Consider the following 15720-nt stretch of genomic DNA (forward strand, 5'->3'; position numbering starts at 1 on the left):
GGCCAGGGGAACTGGATAATTCGACAAATGACAACAGGAATGGACTGTTCTAAAAGTTGACGAGATAGTTTCCCTTGATTGAGTACCTGTTCTATCAGACAGTAACCCCAAACTCCAAGAACACACATTACAGAACTGTGCAGCAGTCGCACAGTCAATACCACCAACACGATCTATCACAGGTCCAAGTAAGAATCATATCAAATACACGCCGAATCTAGACCCAGCTTTTCGCTTTCATAAGCCATCAAACTGTCTTGTTTTTATCGCCCTGGCGACCTTCCAAAAGACCCAACTTAAACCTTCTGTAAAAGAACCAATTCTGCAAAAATATTAGTCAAGAACCAAGCCCCAGTCTTATCCATCACAAGAATCAAACTTACAAATATCCGCAATGGTAAAATCGCAACAAGCAATCGAAGAGCGCGCGCATGAACGCCCTCCCATATCTCAGCACCAACCCGTGGCTTCACCAACTTGGCAACCACAGCTCTCGCATACTCATCAGCCGGCATACCATTCGCATTACCTTGGTACTTAATATGCTCAATAATCTTCTTAAGCGGAAGATAAAGCGATCCCTCGGGAGCATACATCCCATGATGTAGAATATTACTCTGCACAAAGCCAGTAACCAACTCAACAACCTCTATCCCAAACGGCTTAACCTCCTACACCAAATCCAGTCAATCACCAACCCCAAAAACAACACAAAAGAAAACGGACAAACCCACCAAACGCAGCGTATTCGAATACTGACTAAGCGCCGCCTTGGAGGCATTATACGGCGCCTGCCAAACCATCGGGACGTTTCTCGTGACGCTTCCCAGCTGAACAATCCGTCCGCGGGGCGAATTGCGAAGCAGCGGGATAAAAATCTGACAAAGACGCATGACTGCAAAAAGGTTGACTTGGAATAGTTTCTCGACTTCTTCAACCTCAAGGTCCATGGCGGTGGATGCGTAATGCGTGCCTGCATTGTTGACGAGGAAATCTAATCGCCCACCGGTGCGCTCGGATACCGCATCTTTCAACTTGGGGATACTTTCGGGAATGCTGAGATCTAGTTCGAAGGCTTCGATGTTGTCGTGCGAGCTGGTGAGATCTTTGAGGGATTCGGCTCGGCGGGCGGTTGCGAGGACTGTGATGCCTTGGGCGGCGAATGCTACCGCGAGCGCTTTTCCGATTCCGCTGCTACAGCCGGTTATGAGGGCGAATGAGGAATTTGGTTGGGTCATTGGTGCGAGGGGGTCTTAGATGGGTTGTTGAGGGGTATGGTATGATGTTGTAATGGCCGTTGTTGAGCGGGAGTGTTGTGTTAAATGTGATGTTGTGCCGATCATCCAGAAAAAGGGGAGAGATCACATGATCACTATGATTGTTGAGAGTATGGAAGGGAACAGGGATCACACAGCGATTCGATTGGCTGTGGAATGTCGTACAAGTATGAAAGAGTGGCATAGCGTGGATGCCTGCTGCACTAACGTGATCCACCAGCGAGTGTGACACCACCCGCATTTCGATCGCGATTCCATCCACCATCCATGGCGCGTCAGAATTCAAGAAACTCGGCGGAGCAGGACGGCAAGAATTTTATCCGCTATTTCTCCATTTAGAAAGCGATAGTTCCGACCAAGTCGTGGAATTGCACGCATACATCTTGTGTGTCTCACGTTAGCTATTGGGGGCCAAGGCTGACTGCGTCTTTGCACTGCCTCTCTTATGTTACACATAAGATGTATGAGGAAAGGTTACAGCAACACCGTGCATATCGGCAATCTAACTTTACCCCTTGATTACATATTGCAGATTTACAGGGACAACCAAGGATCAGCAAGCTTTAGGTGGAAGCTCCGTGCTGAGCGGGTTCGTCCGGCCCGCCCGCACGGGCAATTCCCGTACCGATGGAGCCAGACCGGCAGTCGAGATCTATCCTAGCTTTCTACAGATCTCAATGTACTATTTTCAAGTCATCGGTATATGAACACAGACGACTTATCTTATTACCTAAGATATGCATCGTCTATGCTAGGTGTCGGTAGGCTTGACAAGGAGGCCGTGAAACGAGTCATGTCGCTCACGGCCCCCAAATATGAAGAAGGGCCATTTCAATCTTGACCAATAGACGAGACACTGACTGATGATATCCCCTGCCTTGAAATCGAACCGAGCGACTAGCGCTTACATATTGTCACGAGAGAGGGCATAGGATCTCGCTAAACCCGGCAATGGCACATTCCACAGGCGCGTAATCAAGGCATGTTGGTGGCTGAGGGTGGCAGGCTGCGAGTTGTAAGCCCAGTTCCCTGCTCAACGCATGCTATAAGCCCTTGAAGAGGGGTAGAAAAAGAAAGCCTGCGTGAAGCATGAAGTGAGTAGCATCATCTTAAGGTATAAATCTCTTGATGGACTCGTTGGAGGGTTACCCCGGACACAATCAAACTTTTCTTTCTGTCTCACTAACAATATGACATTGACACTCTCGTCTGAACAGCGTCAAGCTCTCCTTGATGGCCCAGCTGCCTCTCCCCCGCCGGGAGTCATTCCCAATCTTGTTGATCCTCCAAATCTGCAAGCCGTCGGGCGGGCTCTAATTCTCGTTTTCTGGAGTCTGGCTTTGATCACGTTTGCTATCCGCATCTACACCAAGGTTTTTATTATTAGATCCGTCAGAGTATCGGATTGTAAGTAATGCCGGCTCCACATAGACTGATCGGCTGCTAACATTCCGCATAAGACACCATGATTGTAGCTTGGGTATAGTTACATGATACCTCTCCACTACCGCGCCCTATCTAACCATGGCTAGGCACTATCTATCGGCTACTTCCCAATCGCATGGAAAGTCGCCGACATTGCCCCAGGTATAGACCAATGGAATCTGCAAGTCAAGAACCTGATCGGATTGTTACATGTATGGGTCAACTACGCAAGTCACTATCGCATATCCCTAATCAATATACAAAACAGTGGTTCCACAGCGGCCTCGTCATGTACTCCATCATCATCTGCTTCATCAAGGTCTCCATCCTCCGCCAATTCCTCGAAATCTTCAGCCTTAAACGAGACTACTTCTTCTGGACCTGCCACTTTCTCATCTGCATTAATATCCTCTACTATACCGCCTTTACCTTCACGATCATCTTCGCCTGCAACCCCATCTCCAAATACTGGGACGTTCTAAACACAGATGGCAAATGCCTAAACACAGAACTCCAGATGTTCGTCGCAGGAATCATCAACATGATATCCGATCTGACAATTTTAATCCTCCCTCATCTCAAAGTCTGGAGACTCCAGATGTCGCCCCGCAAAAAGCGCGCCGTTTCTGTAGCGTTTCTATTCGGCTTAATGTACGTTCCCCAATCCAGCCATCCGTACCTCTAAGCAACATCCTAACCAATTGTATTACAATCAGCGCCTGCGTCGGCTCCTCCCTGAAAATCTACTACGCCGTACGACTCCTCAAAACCAAAAACAATCAATCCTACCAAATCTACCTCCTCGGCGTCTGCACACTACCCGAAATCGGAGGCGGTATTATAGCAGGCTGTCTGCCATCGTTACCCAAATTCTTCAGACACGTTCTACAAACGCCTCTTCTATCAAGTTACAAATTCTATGTCAGTAAACTTCTCTCAGCGTCCTCGAGGTGGTCTTCATCATCAACTGTCGCTCGATCAGCTGGGAATTCCGCTGGAGGGGATCAGGATCGGGATCGGGATCTCGAAGCAGCGAAGAAGAAGAAGATTCAATTCGATGATCAATACCCGTTGACTTCGGTGGTGAGTTGTCCGGGTAGTGAGACTGTTGATGGCTCTGTTGCGACGATACATTCGACACAGGAGTTTACGATGGTGTCTAGCCGGGGAAAAGGATGAGGCCATAGGGATTGGGATCGGGGAGTAAAAGGGGTGACTGTATATAGTATTTAGTTGGGATGGATGTTCTTGATGTTATTGAAAATTAGCCTGCTGTAATGTATCTGGAGTATAGTCGATGTGAGTACCCATGGATAACGCTGAAGAAGATCCCTGATACTTGGAATCCTCGAGTTCTATGATTATATCTCGCTGGTGAATTCAACGACTAATCTGCTGATTATACCACTCAGGTCGGCAGATGTACCTACTACCTACAGTAGGTCATCACTCATGGAAGGTGGGCACGCACCAGCATACGGTCAGGGCCCATCAAGCAGCATGGCACCTGCGCTGCCATGAATAGGGCCAAAGCGAGGGGCCAGAATCGGATTTATGACTCACATCCATAGGGCTTAAGTAGTAACCCCGATCATGTCTTGCTGACGGCCGGTAGGGCGAAAATCACTTGAGCACGCCTCTCTATCTCTCTATGTAGTCCACGGTCCACTATGGTGGCCTTGAACCGGCCTGATGCAAGTGCCGTCCCTGGTAAATTGGGGCTCAGCATGCATGCAACAATACAATGCAGTAGGTAGGTACAAGGTATGTCGGCCATAATGGTGCTCGATAAGCCAAGACACTCAAGTACTAGTAGGGAAATAGTATTTTTTTGACCCCCATCGACATGGGCAGATTCACAGGAAGGCAAACATGGAGAAAGTTTGGCCCATCCACATTAAGATAATTAGCTGGCCGGCCAAACGGTCGCTTACTAGGTACTCCTTGCTAATTACCCGATCGGCCACATCTGTGCTATTTGGATGGGCAAGGGCCAACCAGGCCAGGGATATCCATCTATGGCCTGCTTATCTTGAACAAGGAGAAAGGATAGGCTAGCCTGATATGCTCACACCTCGAAGAGATAAAAAAAATCTAAATCTTACCACTGCAGACCATAAGAAATTGTAGCTGACAGTGAGTACCGAGTAGCGGTGGGAAAGCAGTGCCACGTGACCGGAATTGCCTATTACGATGGAAGCGGTGGGATTTCCAAAGAGGTTAGTACAGCAGGTGTCGCTCCTTCATCAATCTCCAGATGAACGAGAATGGCTCCAAAACCAACGGATCGAAAATACCATCGTTGAAGGACAGCGGGAGGAATTCCGCCACTGGTGCCGGGGGGTACGTGTCACGCTGCGGAAGGCTGGTCACACTAGTTGTGGAGATACAGTTGAAAGGAATGCGGCGTGGGAGACAAAGGAAAAACAGATGCTTGTTGACAGCCCACGGGGCGTGTCAGGTCGATATCCGCAACATTAAGCCCACAATGGTTTTCTGTAATACCCCGTGGTACCCGTCAGAAAATCTCCCGAATGGCTCCAGTTGAGCACAGTTAAGAGACTGGGCTTGGTCCAAGCTCCAGTAAATTATCCTCCAGCTCGAAAAAACTGGCTTCCCGAGTGATGGGGAGCCCAGTTGAGGAAGATACTATTTTATCGGCGCTAATATTTTCGCTGACGCCTGGAGGAGAGCATGGGAGATCTCATCTATTCCAATCGAATGCTCCGCACTTTGATCTGTTAGTCCCCACCGATTCGTCCTGGGACGGACTTTGGCTGCGCAAATAGTTACTAAGTATCAACCCAGTCTGGAAGTTACCAGATAAATGGAGGCGGGGCAATGGGGGTGGTAGTTAAGGAAACTACGTACAAGCTTACAGCTGACAGCAAATCATTCAACTAACAGGTCTAGTAGTCCCCAATCATATCATCCACCAGCCAGTCGCTTAGAAGAGCAGACGTGTGCAGGGATAGGACACAAGACACATAAATTCCAGTCCATTCCTCCGACACTCTTGCGTTTCTCACGCCTCTTTCTTTCTTCGAATACACAACTACAACATTCTACTTCTTCCCACATGGCTCCCCAGAAGCAGTTGGTCCTCAAGCTGACCTCCTTTCGCTACAAGAAGGATGGCATCTCTTGGAAGGACTTTCATGAATACGGAACCCGAGAGCATGCACCCAAGGCTGCCCGCATCCAGGAAAGACACGGTGCCTACAAAATCGCACACGTAAGTTTCAAGCGATTTTACTCGCTCTATTGTCTAGCGATACGCACCGTGTTTCTCACTCCCTTCTCTCTAGATGTACACTCCCCCAATTACCAAGAACCTCATCACCGAGAAGATCCCCTGGGCTGTCCGTCCCGGATAGAATATTGACGACCACGACGTTTCGATATCGATGTACGTGCCTGACCCCGAAACCTTACAGGCAATTGTCACAGATCCGGAATTCCAGAGCCTCGTCGCAGGGGAAGACCATATTTTGGACCAGGAGCGAGCCACGGTGACCGCAGGTTGGGAGGAGGTGTTTGTTGACGAGGGCAAGATCGTGGACATTGAGCGTGCCAGCTGGGAGGCTTTTACGGCCATGGGTCAGGATAGCAAGAAGACCTCTGCCCCCGAGGATGTTCGTATCTGAACAAAGCTACGTTACTGGGATCTCTCACTGTCTTCGCCGATTACTTAGTCCTAGCTGTGGTGGATGACATGAACAGAATGTGATTCTTGTTCTCTTACTAAGACCCAGCACCCATAGTCATCACAGCGGATAGACCAGCTCCGGTAGCTGTAATGGCGGAGCAGCTGGATGACGAGGGTTCCGTCGCCGTCGAACCGCCGTAGAACCAACACTCAACAACCCGGGCTGGACTCGGCAGCTCGCAGCGGATTCAGGTGGAGAGACTGGAGCACCAACCCCGTCATCAGACCCAGTCCAAGCGAGGCGGCAGCTCAAAGAACATGGATGATCTTTGCTTGGCTTGGAAGGAGATGATTGCCTAAGTTAGTGGGCGGGTGTTCGATTTGTTGGTTTGTTGGTTTTAATGATGGGACTAGCCGGTACCTTCTGTGTAACATCAAAAGCCTAGCCACAAGCTAGAGCTGTGACAGGCTGAGCTATTAGGCACAACACCAGGGATTCAGTCCTAGTGCTGACATATAGCAGGAGATACCAGATGCATAAATAGTTGTCGCCGTTCCCCAATTCGCCCTGCTACCGCCAAACATCTGTCACTTCCACCTTGGAGAAAGGGTAACCAGAAGTGAAGCTCTACAAAATCAGGTGGCACCATAGGTTTTGTCTATTCACCAGCGAGACATGGCTGAACGAGGTTGACGATTTTGGCTGATAATTGCCGGGCTGTCAATAACCTCCCTCCTCACCGCAGTCGAATGCACTGTTCCATCGACCGCTCTGCCCATTATCTCGCGCGATTTGAAAGCAGGAGAGTCCTATGTCTGGTTTGTGAATGCGCTCTTTTTATCAAGGTCGGTATTTGTCCCCGTTTGAGAATCCCCTACCCTTTCTCTGATTTCTGAATCACCCGCCAGCACCGCCGTCCAGCCTCTCTATGGACAATTGGCCGACGTCTTCGGTCGGCGCTGGCCCTTGATCTCTGCCGTTGTTTTCTTTGCTCTAGGTAGTGGAATCAGCGGCGGTGCCAGTTCGACCGCGATGCTGATTGCCGGGCGCACAATTCAAGGCGTGGGCCTCGGAGGCGTCAACATGCTCATCGACGTGGTCGTCTGTGATCTCGTTCCCTTGCGAGAACGAGGCCAAGTGACCGCGCTAATCTTCATCGTGTTCAGCGTGGGGTCATCCCTTGGGCCCTTCATTGGAGGTGCCTTCACTTAGCACGTCACTTGGCGGTGGTCGTTTTACATCGGCCTTCCAATCTCCGGGCTCACGATCGTGTTCATGGTCCTCTTTCTCCGGGTCGAATACCCGAAACACACCACCTTCGCGGAGAAATTGAAGCGCATCGACTGGCTAGGCAACACCGTGCTGGTTGCCTCGGTGGTAGCGGTTCTCATCGCGCTCAGCTTCGGCGGCACCTCGTACAACTGGTCAAGCTGGCATGTCCTCGTGCCGTTGGTGGTGGGATTCGTCGGCCTGATCGCCTTCGCCCTGGTGCAGGTGACGCCCCAGCTCTGTCCGGAGCCGACCATGCCCCCTCGCCTCTTCGCAAACCGCATTTCGGTGGCGGCGTTCGTCATCAGCTTTCTGCATGGGATGCTCATGTACTGGCAGCTGTACTTCCTACCGGTGTACTTCCAAGGGGTCCAGCTGAGCACGTCCACCCGGTCCGGGGTGCAAGTGTTGCCTACCGTGATCGCCTGCGTCCCCGCCGCCATCGTCGCCGGCGGCCTCGTCACCAAGACCAGTCGATACAAGCCCGTGCAGATCAGCGGATTTACCCTGATAGCCCTCAGCATGGGCCTCTTCAGCCTCCTCGACCGGACCTCCAGCACCGGGGCCTGGGTGGGCTTCCAACTGCTGGCAGCCATCGGCTCGGGTTTCATCGTCACGTCAACCCTGCCGGCTGCCCAGGCTGTGTTGGCTGAGGCTGACGTCGCCGCCTTGACCGCAACCTGGGCCTTTTGCCGGGCGTTCGGCGCCGTCTGGGGCGTCTCCATTCCGGCTGCCATCTTCAACAATCAGTTTGCCGCGCGGCTCCGCGCGCAAAATTATTCGACACTCACATCGCTGCTGCAAAACACTGGCAATGCGTATCAAGAAGCGTCTCGGGAATTTGTCATGCAGTTTCCGGCCGCGGTCCAACCAATAATTATTGATGCGTACACTGTGGCGTTGCAGCGAGTCTGGCAGATTTCCGTCGTGTTTGCTGGGTTGGGGTTCTTGATTGCATGGCTGGAAAAGGAGGTGGAATTGCGGACGACGCTGGAGACGGAATACGGACAGGAAAAGAAAGAGTCATTGCCGGAGGTAGAGGTTGTCATGCCCAAGTGAATCTACTTTCGATCATCGAAGCGATGGATAACAGGCTGATTCGACTGAAATTGCCCCAGAAATGTGATTGTCATCTGATTGATAAGGTCCTCATGCTACCACTATGCGTTCTCTCTGTTGTTGGGGTCAGTAAATAAGATTACGTTTCATATAGATCCAAATAGATAGTCTTGTGTAATTTTATATCGGTGATCAGTACGCCGAAAAAGATTGACCTGGATATCAAGATTTTCGCTGAGGGAAATTGCGTTGGTATAAATTGTCACATGTCATTATAGTAGATAGACCACAACAATATATTGCGTCTATCTGGAGAACAGACGGAGATGAATAGTAATGTCCCAACAGGATTGAACCTACCATCTGATGCCAATATACTAAGAAGTTGTAGCTAATCTATTTCTAGGTACCGCATTTGATCCTATCAGAAAAGAAAAAGAAAGGTGAAAGTACTCCATGATTGACTACTTAGAGAAACCTGAGGTTGATGTTGGAATGGGCCGCGATTGGTCTACTCCGCACTCCGTAGGTGGATCTGCGTGATGGGTCACATCATTCCATCCACCGCGTCTTGCTTGCTAATAGGCACACATAATTGAAGGCAGCATCCGCTTTCTTATGATGCCTACGACAATGCTCTCTACAAAGAGATCTCTATCGAGATTTTTGCTGTATAGAAAGATCTTTGTTCATGCAGACGTTTCAATACCGTCTCAATCACACCTCCGATCAAGGATGCCTCCCTGGACAGCAAACGCATCATCTATGCAGTCCTTCTCGACAAGGTCCAGCATCCCAAGCACATCAATACCAGAAGCTTTGCAGAATGCACGGAAATTCCCGACCAGTGGATTCGACATCATTCAATCCAATCAAATGGTTGAGGAGGAGGAGCTGCCTGACTATGAAGCAGACCGATTTTATCCTGTGCGACTTGGCGAAATCTTTGAGAACCGCTATCAAGTAGTCACAAAACTTGGTTTTGGTTCTTGATCAACAACATGGCTGTCCCGAGATCTTACGTATGTTATGGAACGCCGATACACTAGTATTGAACTGACCAGTGTAGAAACAATCAATATGTCGCTTTGAAGATCTATGTGCATACCTCGTTATTTCACCGCGAAGTCCCAGTCTACAATCATATAAACCAGCATTTACACACTAGCACACACCGAGGACGGCATAATATTCGGAGGTTGCTAGATTCTTTCCGAGTTTCCAGTCAAGGTGGAACCCATGCAGTTCTTGTTTCCGTCCCAGCGCAGATGAGCCTGCGTGATATGAAGCTGGTTTTTCGGAAAGACGGCTTTGATGAGATGTTCGTAAAAGGGGCTATTACTGAGCTTCTGCAGGCTGTAGACTTTCTTCATACTCAAGGGAAGATTGTCCACACTGGTACGGTTCCTTTTTCTGAAACAGCTGCTAAGAAGAGAACTTGCTAATATAATAGATATCCATCCTGGCAATATGCTCCTAGGCACCTGGGATGACCAGTCACTGAAGGCTCTAGAAGACAAAGAACTTGTGTCACCAGTTCCCCGCAAGCCAGTCTCTTCTACTCGGACTATTTATCTATCACGCCTGATGCATCCTAGAGTAGGTCCAATGCTGTTGTCCGACTTTGGTGAGGCATGGATCGGCTCACAGTTACATGGCGGTGATATCATGCATCTTGAGTATCGGGCTCCTGAGACATTACTTTACATCAGTTGGAGCTATCCCGTCGATATTTGGAGCATTGGTCTTACAGTAGGTCTCAAGCCCACGCTTTTAGCTCCCTTGGGCATGATATTGTATTGACTGGACTGGAATGCAGGCTTGGGACCTTCTTGAGCCAAAGAAACTTTTCACAGCACGCGATGAGGATGATGATCTCTATGATGCCGCACACCTCGCTCAGATAATCGCCGCATTGGGGCCACCCCCTCCTGAGCTTCTAAAAAGAAATCCAGCAAGGACGAACGACTTTTGGAATAATGATGGTATGTTGATCGTATCTGCAGTGGTTTCTTTCTGTAATGAACCTGTTTCAATTGCTTCCTGCTAATGATTCTCGTGATAGGCAAATGGCTGGACCTTGCACCCATCCCAGATGACCGTACAATGGAAAGTCTAGAATCTCGACTCAGTGACAAGTCAGGCTTCCTTCGGTTTATAAGAAGGGCTCTTACTTGGCTACCCGAGGAAAGAGCGACAGCTCAGGAGCTTCTACAAGATCCTTGGCTCGCAGGTTGAGAGACTAGGTTTCATTGCTTAAGATAGCGGACCAACTTGCAGGTAACGCGAAAGGCTTGAACAAGGATCTTGTGATTCCACCCGCCTACTAGAAGTCATTCACTATAATGAGAGGCGTCCTAGTATATAAAAGGACCTTGATAACATACATAGCTTCTCAAAGAATCAAAGTCAATACATCTTATCACTCTTTAGTATACATTCTCCTAAACAATTTAGGCAATAGTCAAGTATGATCTTAGAGACATAGAAAAGTATGTTGTTGATCTCACAACTGCCCTGGGACCCTGCTTCAATGCAAGCAGTATCGAGTTTCGTCAGAATCATCTGGCTCTCAGCAAGACCCATAGTGTAAGTATGACGAGTAAATAGCTTAGAGGAATTTTGTGGACCGCATGGAGAAGGGAGATTATCTTGGACAAGTACGCCTCATTGGTATAGGTATGTACGGCCTGCGGAATAAGCCGCCTAGTCAGGACACTAGTAACGGGCCGTGTGGGCACTCGGCGCTCTCCAAAACACCCTCCCAAGCTCATTCTTAAAAAGCTTCTCACTCTATATTTGATTATCCTAGCCTCCACCCTTCCTGAGGAGGAACAGTACGACGTCAAGCTCCACCAGGTCTTGTACAATAATGATCATCTAGTGGATACGACATCGCGGGATAAGTTACTCCGAGTGAGTGAACACCAGAAAATCCCTTCTGTTGTATGTTTCCCCCCCACATGACAGGCAGGTTGTCTGCCCAAGATTGACAGACAACCTGCATGTGATGTGATGGATCTCATCTGGCAGGAAAAAAGAACTAGCTCTACCTATGGCGAGCTACTAAATTTAGCCTATGACAAACAGGCCGCCCGCGCTCGACAACCCCAGACTCAATCCCTTGATTCCCCCGACCGAGAGACCTCGGTCTTGCCATCGTCTCCTTCGTTTTCACCACCTTTGGCTGGTTTTTCTATTCACAATCTGCAATTTACTTGCGGCTGCCACAATGAGCGATGCCGCGCGCCCTGGGGAAGATACGTTCAGCCAGGTTCTCCAGGAGAGTTTCACGATATGGTTCTCATATCTGAATGATGGAAACGGAGATCACTTGTTACCTCGGCATATCATAGATTTGAAATCTCTCGTCTGTCAGACCCCGGCTTTCCTTGGTGACGGCCTTGTTCCATCCAACGACCCCATCGCATTCGTTTGCAAGAGGTGGCCATCGAGTCAAGGGAAAGGCAGTCTTCTTATCCAGGGCCAGTCAACGTGGAAGACTTCGAAAGGCATCTGTGAGCTACCGCCTCGAACTATACCTGATCAACTTCAACTGGGAATAGACAGTCCTTCAGGTGTGAGGCTATCGGATGACTCTCCTTTTTCGGACTGGCTTGGAGTCCAAGGCCTCTCAGGTTACGACAACGGGAACTATCTGTCAGTTCTGTACCTCGCTTGGGCATATATTTTTTCTTCTCGATGGGTTGAGTTGCTTGGACGCTCTGTTGATCACGAATGCCAAATGCACTACACTTCTCAGGGCACGGCGGGCTCACCTCAGTCGGCCAAGCAACCCAAGGTTCAAGTTGAGCTAGACGATGATGTCGGTGAGGAAGAAACTTTCTGGTGGCGCTCAGTTTTGTGTTCTGATGGTGGTTGGAGCGCGACCACTAAACATAACAACCATGTCTACTTGTCGCCATGGTCAGTGTCGGCAGAGGATGCCGGGATGAGCCTGGCCACCAAGGGGGATTTAAACATCAACATGTCGGATCCCCCGAGATCGAAAACGGCTCTCAAATACCTCTCCCGCTTCTGTATGTATCATGGGCTTTATGCTCAGTGTTCAGCGGCACTTGCCGGGGCACTCTACATTCCTTTTCTGAGGGGAAGATCAGTTTCGCTCCCGTTTCCTAGACAAATTTCCTCCCAAAAGGGTGTTGGCGACTCTACATTTTCTATTTCGGATCTTCTCAGCGAGCACTACGGACTGCTTCTTAAGTACATGACTCTCAGTTTCAATGTGTGGGGCCTGCGCTCTCTCCTGTGCAGCACTTTCTTCAACCCAGATATTGAGTGCAATCTTATCAGTGCCTGGCTTAATCCGGCTTTTGCGATCATTGATTCGGTTTCACCAACGAAAGGCTTATTGGCCACGTTTTTGGCAACCAGACAGCCGCGACTCGGCGCTCTCTGGCTCGGTGCGATTCTCACAGACGTGGCCAAGTCTGTCTTGCGTGACATAAGAACAGGAATGACGGCTCTCGACCTTGCAGCTTCTGCCTGGACGGGAACAAGACAGACTTTCTTGACCTCTAAAATGGGAAGCAGTCAGGGTGAAGTAATAAGCCGCGATGATGAATGCCGGCTGCTATATATCACGGCTTGCGAATTCCATGAACGGCCTCCAATCTGGGGTTGGAAGCCCTTTGGATTTACACAACTGAGCGATACAGACCTGCCAGTCCGAGAACATGCTCAATGTATCGGCCACTGCCTGGAATACGAATCTTGGGAATGGATTTTGACGAACGGCCATTCAATTCGTGATACTATACATAAGAATATCCAGCCTGCTAAGCACGCATCATATCCATCCGCGAGGAGTAAACCGGCTACACTCGACGATTATGACTATGATTTCTTCTCAGAATTACTTTCCGAAGGAGCCACATGTGGGATATTTGGATGGCTAAGGCCGACAGGGTACCCTCACAACGAAAGAGTCATATACCAGCATTCCTGGTTGGATTTGGGAAGCATCGACGAGAAAGTAGAGCCTGATGACGAGGACTCGGATGTGGAAAGACAACGAGAATCAAAGGATATCCAGATTGAAAGCTGGCTTGATAGGATTGAATAGCGTTCAGAAAACCCGCTTCACCCAGCCTCGATTACCAGTGAAACAGCGTCTTTGGTAGGGTTATCTGATCCCTCCTTGAGGCAGTAGTTTCCTGATCTCATGCGCATGGTTACACACCACTTGAGCGGCTCTCAATTTGGAATCATGTTGGCGTTAGTCTAGGACCATAACAACCAGATGATACAGATAAGGGTAGAATACGCTCAATCATCTAGATAGAATGAGCGTCATTCCGGCGGAAGCTCGGAGTGGATAGAGCTCTTATCTTGGGCCCACGCCGGGCTGCGGGGACGGAGTACAAGTTTTCGGAGTAGCACGGAATAGAGTACGGAATAGAATACGGAGTACTCCGAGATATCATGGACTGCGGGGTGGAGTTTGAGCACAAGCATACAACCACTTCATTTCCATTTATTCGCCATCCCCAACACGTCCAGCCTCATCGTATCCCTCTCGTCCACGCCACGCCATCCCACCTCGCCACGACTACCACCAACATGTCTACGGAAACCCAGCAGATCAATGTCTCCAACTCCTGGTGCGGTCCCGGCCCAGCGGTTTACGACTTCCGCACCGACACCATCACAACCCCAACATTATCCATGCTACAAGCAATCGCGCAAACAACGCTCATGGACGACGTATACCAAGAAGACCCGGCGACAACGGAATTCGAAAAATTCATGGCCGACCTAACAGGCAAGGAAGCCAGTCTCCTAGTTATGTCAGGGACCATGGGAAACCAGATCGCGCTGCGCTCGCTCCTGACCCAACCCCCGCACGCCATTCTGTGTCATCAGCGATCGCACATCCTCAACTCCGAAGCCGGCGGCTGCTCCTCTCTATCCCAGGCACACATGCAGCCATGTTTCCCAGCCAACGGACAGTATCTAACCCTCGAAGACGTCCAACGAGACGCAGTCATCAGCAACAACATCCACGTTTCCCCGACCCGTGTCATCTCATTGGAGATTACCCTAGCCGGCGCTATCACCCCGCTAGAGGAAGTTCGTCGGATCTCCCAATTTGCCCGCGCCAACGACATCAAAATGCACCTAGACGGAGCTCGAATCTGGGAGGCCGTGGCAGCCGGAGCGGGTTCGTTGACCGAATACCTAGCGTGTTTCGATACGGCCCAGATGTGTTTCTCCAAGGGACTGGGCGCACCCATTGGGAGTATTATCGTCGGTCCCAAGAAGACGCTGGAGCATTGCCGATGGGTGAGAAAGAGTATTGGAGGCGGTATTCGACAGGCGGGGATTATCGCGGGGGCGGCCCGCGTGGCCGTCGAGGAGACTTTCGGCAAAGGGCCAAACGGTGAAGGTGGTCGGTTGGCAGAGACGCATCGGAAAGCTAAGTTGATTGAGAAGATGTGGGTCGAGCGTGGAGGTAGCATCAGTCGACCTGTGCAGACTAATATGGTCTTGTTGGATTTGCCGTATAGTGGGATCACGGCGGATGAAGTGGTTCGGGTGGGCAAGGAGGAGGGGCTCAAGCTTATGGGTGGGAGAGTTGTGGTGCATTATCAGATTGTTGATGAGGCTTTGGGTCGGTTGGAGAGGGTCTTTGATCGGTTGTTGTCGTCTACGGGGAAGAGGAACGGGGTGGTTGCAGAGGCGCAGTCTGTTTATAGATAGATGGAGGCGTTGACTAGGACTTTGGAATTGTCTTTTTCTCTGGTGTTTTACTAGTTCTGGTTTGGATGACTAGAAGTAGCAAATTATACGCTTACGTACTATGGCGTTAAAGAACAGACGTCGATGCCAAACGTAATAGATTATAAGATCTGGGTGATATTACTGCTTTATAATATGTCGAAACTACTATCTCTAAGCATCTCATAACTTACCAAGTCAACTAAAACCCATGACTACGTACTAGTAGCTTCACCGCGTAGACCAGGAGATATAGTATATCCCACTACATTATTGGCGTAGAAGGTAGAAGATGTTCC

The 15720-nt window shown here is 49.7% G+C and overlaps 7 protein-coding genes across 7 annotated transcripts; 6 read left to right on the forward strand and 1 right to left on the reverse strand.

Annotated features, from left to right (window-relative positions):
* Positions 1-63: 63 nt before the first annotated feature.
* Positions 64-1358, reverse strand: BO94DRAFT_529909 (SDR family oxidoreductase). Its single transcript, XM_025610551.1, has 3 exons — positions 735-1358; positions 384-671; positions 64-322 (listed from the first exon to the last, which is right to left on the reverse strand). The coding sequence occupies exons 1-3, from the start codon at positions 1236-1238 to the stop codon at positions 248-250; spliced, it is 867 nt and encodes a 288-aa protein (XP_025473295.1). The 5' UTR covers positions 1239-1358; the 3' UTR covers positions 64-247.
* Positions 1359-2467: 1109 nt separating this feature from the next.
* Positions 2468-3913, forward strand: BO94DRAFT_619646 (uncharacterized protein; the record flags this gene model as incomplete). The annotated part of the gene is made up of 5 exons (XM_025616878.1): positions 2468-2684; positions 2738-2757; positions 2810-2914; positions 2971-3353; positions 3419-3913. 5 exons carry the CDS (start codon positions 2468-2470, stop codon positions 3879-3881), a joined length of 1188 nt encoding a protein of 395 aa, XP_025473296.1. The 3' UTR covers positions 3882-3913.
* Positions 3914-5781: 1868 nt separating this feature from the next.
* On the forward strand, positions 5782-6349 carry BO94DRAFT_561969 (uncharacterized protein; the record flags this gene model as incomplete). The annotated part of the gene is made up of 3 exons (XM_025614257.1): positions 5782-5937; positions 6011-6064; positions 6140-6349. 3 exons carry the CDS (start codon positions 5782-5784, stop codon positions 6347-6349), a joined length of 420 nt encoding a protein of 139 aa, XP_025473297.1.
* Positions 6350-6942: 593 nt separating this feature from the next.
* On the forward strand, positions 6943-8680 carry BO94DRAFT_561970 (MFS general substrate transporter; the record flags this gene model as incomplete). The annotated part of the gene is made up of 4 exons (XM_025614258.1): positions 6943-7040; positions 7098-7197; positions 7261-7519; positions 7565-8680. The coding sequence occupies exons 1-4, from the start codon at positions 7028-7030 to the stop codon at positions 8678-8680; spliced, it is 1488 nt and encodes a 495-aa protein (XP_025473298.1). The 5' UTR covers positions 6943-7027.
* Positions 8681-9445: 765 nt separating this feature from the next.
* BO94DRAFT_561971 (kinase-like protein) lies at positions 9446-11089 on the forward strand (the record flags this gene model as incomplete). Its single annotated transcript, XM_025614259.1, has 6 exons — positions 9446-9665; positions 9696-9702; positions 9750-10078; positions 10134-10432; positions 10500-10665; positions 10746-11089. 6 exons carry the CDS (start codon positions 9446-9448, stop codon positions 10916-10918), a joined length of 1194 nt encoding a protein of 397 aa, XP_025473299.1. The 3' UTR covers positions 10919-11089.
* Positions 11090-11912: 823 nt separating this feature from the next.
* Positions 11913-13824, forward strand: BO94DRAFT_481421 (uncharacterized protein; the record flags this gene model as incomplete). The annotated part of the gene is made up of 1 exon (XM_025608858.1): positions 11913-13824. One exon carries the CDS (start codon positions 11913-11915, stop codon positions 13764-13766), a length of 1854 nt encoding a protein of 617 aa, XP_025473300.1. The 3' UTR covers positions 13767-13824.
* A 387-nt stretch (positions 13825-14211) lies between these two features.
* BO94DRAFT_529913 (putative L-allo-threonine aldolase) lies at positions 14212-15468 on the forward strand. The gene has a single exon (XM_025610552.1). It carries the CDS (start codon positions 14264-14266, stop codon positions 15401-15403), a length of 1140 nt encoding a protein of 379 aa, XP_025473301.1. The 5' UTR covers positions 14212-14263; the 3' UTR covers positions 15404-15468.
* The last annotated feature ends 252 nt before the right edge of the window (positions 15469-15720 follow it).

This window comes from Aspergillus sclerotioniger (assembly GCF_003184525.1).
Source record: "Aspergillus sclerotioniger CBS 115572 chromosome Unknown BO94scaffold_1, whole genome shotgun sequence".
NCBI classification, from domain to species: Eukaryota; Fungi; Ascomycota; class Eurotiomycetes; order Eurotiales; family Aspergillaceae; genus Aspergillus; species Aspergillus sclerotioniger.

What these genes read in the sequence shown, in the direction of transcription:
- BO94DRAFT_529909 (XM_025610551.1), bottom strand. Translation starts at nt 1,238, where the DNA reads ATGACCCAACCAAATTCCTCATTCGCCCTCATAACCGGCTGTAGCAGC. An exon ending in ATTCGAATACGCTGCGTTTG is followed by an intron (nt 672 to 734) that starts GTGGGTTTGTCC and finishes GATTTGGTGTAG; the next exon opens with GAGGTTAAGCCGTTTGGGAT. An exon ending in TTTTACCATTGCGGATATTT is followed by an intron (nt 323 to 383) that starts GTAAGTTTGATT and finishes ATATTTTTGCAG; the next exon opens with AATTGGTTCTTTTACAGAAG.
- BO94DRAFT_529913 (XM_025610552.1), top strand. Translation starts at nt 14,264, where the DNA reads ATGTCTACGGAAACCCAGCAGATCAATGTCTCCAACTCCTGGTGCGGT.